The following is a 3,093-nucleotide window of genomic DNA, read 5'->3' on the forward strand; positions in this document are numbered from 1 at the left end:
TTTATGTTTTTTTAGGGTAAAGTATTTTTTTGTATTTGAATTTTGTTAAAAATTTTAAAAATATCTTCAAATTTTATTTTGTTTTAATTTTGTATCAAAATTTTTTATTTGCAACAAAAATATTTTTAACAGTTAAATTTTTAAAAAATTTAGAACTAATTCAATAATAATGCATGATAACTATGTTTGATTTGCGTGTGTTAATGAAAGTTGTTCTTATAAAATATTGCTGAATTGATCATAATTTTTTTTTTGAAAAATTAGCTATTAATCTATTATGGATAAATTTGATGCAAATTAAAAATTTTGAGAACAAAATTGAAAGAAAATAAAATTTAAAAATATTTTAAAAAATTTTAACAAATTTAATAGACAAAAAATATACTTTATCTTTTAATTAATAAAATACAAACTTAGTGACATGATTAACCTAGCTAAAAAGTTTCTAATTCAAGAAATTTCAAAAAAGAAGGGACTAAGTGAGGTTTTATATGGCGTAGCCAATTCTCAACCGTTGAAGGTTAGAATTTAGAAAGTTCTTTCTGACCTAGGGTACCCTCTTTACATTGTTATATTATTTATTTATAGCGAAAAATAATCAAATATGAATTTTATTATATTGTACGTATTATAATAATTCATATTCCAAATATTATATTAATTTTAGTATAACTATATTTCAAATAATAATAATTAATTGAATTATTCGAATAGTCAGAATATTCATATATGTTTAAATAAATATTATATCTTCATATCGGCTGATTTTTTTTATATGAAAAAAATATTGGTGTTTTTTTTTTTAAATGGAATTATTTAGTGTAATTACAGATGTGTGAATTTTGTAGGAGAAAAATCAACACGTGAGAGACGTGTTGTAACACGTGGGGCGTGCTGGATACGTGGCAGTATCCTGGCCAACACGTGAGGAGCGTATTGGACACGTGCAGCCTTTTGTTGCAACACGTAGAGGGCGTGTTGAATGATTTCTACAATATTGTAATACACTTCAAATATCAATATTCAATCAAAACACAATCTCTATTTCCATATTAAAAATAATTTATGTCTTCATATGTAATTAGTAATAGACTTTTAAATAAAATTATGATTAATGAATTATCAATCATTAACATTTCTGAACAGGAGATATCATAAAAAACTGAAAAAAAATATAATAATTATATAATGTCCTGTCATTGGGTTTATTTGACTTGTGTATATGAGTGAGTCTTAAAATGATATAAGAAAATAATATAATATTTTTGTTAAAAGTGTCCAAAACACACATACATTGTTACTTATAAGAGACAAGGAAGTTGCTAGTTAGCATTCATTGAGAAGAGTTGAAGAAGAAGAAGAAGAAGAAGATGGGAAGAGCTCCATGTTGTGACAAGGCAAATGTGAAGAGAGGACCATGGTCACCTGAAGAAGACTTAAAGCTCAAAGAATACATACACAAGCATGGCACTGGTGGCAATTGGATTGCTCTTCCTCAAAAAGCTGGTACTTTATTTATTCATAACAATATCTTCTTCTTCTTCTTCACATCAAATCTTTAATCTTTAATGTGTATATATAGGTCTCAAGAGATGTGGGAAGAGTTGCAGGCTGAGATGGCTTAACTATCTGAGGCCAAACATTAAGCATGGAGAATTTTCTGAAGAGGAAGACAGAATCATTTGCAGCCTCTATGTTAACATTGGAAGCAGGTACTATATATACATATATACATAATGAACAACTTTAATTTCTCTCTTTATTATAATTACCACTTTCTCATTAATTAATCTAATCTATCCTTCATTAATTAGAAAAAATAAATCATTTAGTGAATATTTTAGTTGCTATGTATATTTGGATAGCACTACTTCATCAGCATATGCATATATTTTATTGATCTAAACTATGTATATATTTTATGATTAAGATTAATGATTAACATATTTCATGATTAATTTCTCTTTTTTTGTTAATTAATGTTGGATATGAAATGTATGATGATGATGAACAGGTGGTCAATTATAGCAGCTCAGTTGCCAGGAAGGACTGACAATGATATAAAGAATTATTGGAACACTAAGCTCAAGAAAAAACTCATCTCTGGTTTCCTTCCCAATTCTTCTTCTATTCATCAAAGAAAACATCATCAACAACAACAACCTCCATTTCCATCATCATCAATGTACATGGATCAATATTATGGATCTTATGTCACAGGCCTTGTTGATCCTATTTCACTTCCTTCAACTGAATACTATGCAAACACAACAACAACAACCTCAGTTCCATTTTACCAGCACCAAGTAGATTCCATTGTTAGCCCCAGCAGCATGCAACAAAATTATCACATGTTTGGAAGTGAAGGTAGTTGCAGTTCCTCTGATAATGGAAGCAGTATCAAGCAAGAGGAAATTGGGTATCATCATCAAGGATCATACAACAACATTATTGCATTTGATGACTTCAACAACAACAATAAGTTTCTTGTTATGCCTAGTAGTTTCAATGATAATAATAATAATAGCATTGTTAATTATGATGGTGGTGAAAATATTACTGAATATGATCTTGAGGAAATTAAGCAATTGATTAGTGTTAGTAGTAGTGTTGATGAAATCAAGGAGGAGAAACAACCTATTTACTATTATTATTGATCAATGTTGAAGATATCAGATTCTGGGGTTCTATGATGTGATCAAATCATGAAACATTATTATTATTATTATTCCTTAATATTTAATTTATTTTGAAAGTACTTAAATTCTATATATTATTGCAAATTTAATTAACTCCTCCAATAAGTCATCTTATTTTTCAACTTAATTTCAATTCATATATTTCTTAGTAAAAAATTAGAAACAATAAAGTTTGAGGATATATATATTTAGGATACTAAAATGTAAAAACACTAAATAAAATTATCGAGAGTTCGAATCTTACTTTGTATATGCAGTAATCTATTGGACAATAACAGATTTTTAAATAAAACTCAGATGCGCGATGAATTAATCTGACCTGTTGAACGTAAAAAATTAAAAAATATAAATGCATTATTTTATTTTATAGTATATGTATGGATATATCTAAAAG

At 27.1% G+C, this 3,093-nt stretch overlaps 1 protein-coding gene across 1 annotated transcript; it reads left to right on the top strand.

Moving 5' to 3' along the window:
- LOC107629261 (transcription factor RAX2) lies at positions 1,289–2,736 on the top strand. The gene is made up of 3 exons (XM_016332006.2): positions 1,289–1,506; positions 1,583–1,712; positions 2,015–2,736. Exons 1-3 carry the CDS (start codon positions 1,371–1,373, stop codon positions 2,655–2,657), a joined length of 909 nt encoding a protein of 302 aa, XP_016187492.1. The 5' UTR covers positions 1,289–1,370; the 3' UTR covers positions 2,658–2,736.

This window comes from Arachis ipaensis, chromosome B03 (genome assembly GCF_000816755.2).
Source record: "Arachis ipaensis cultivar K30076 chromosome B03, Araip1.1, whole genome shotgun sequence".
Taxonomy (NCBI): Eukaryota; Viridiplantae; Streptophyta; class Magnoliopsida; order Fabales; family Fabaceae; genus Arachis; species Arachis ipaensis.

Coding starts and splice junctions, on each gene's coding strand:
- LOC107629261 (XM_016332006.2), top strand. CDS start 1,371: ATGGGAAGAGCTCCATGTTGTGACAAGGCAAATGTGAAGAGAGGACCA. Junction 1,507..1,582: donor TGCTCTTCCTCAAAAAGCTG/GTACTTTATTTA, acceptor GTGTATATATAG/GTCTCAAGAGATGTGGGAAG. Junction 1,713..2,014: donor TATGTTAACATTGGAAGCAG/GTACTATATATA, acceptor GATGATGAACAG/GTGGTCAATTATAGCAGCTC.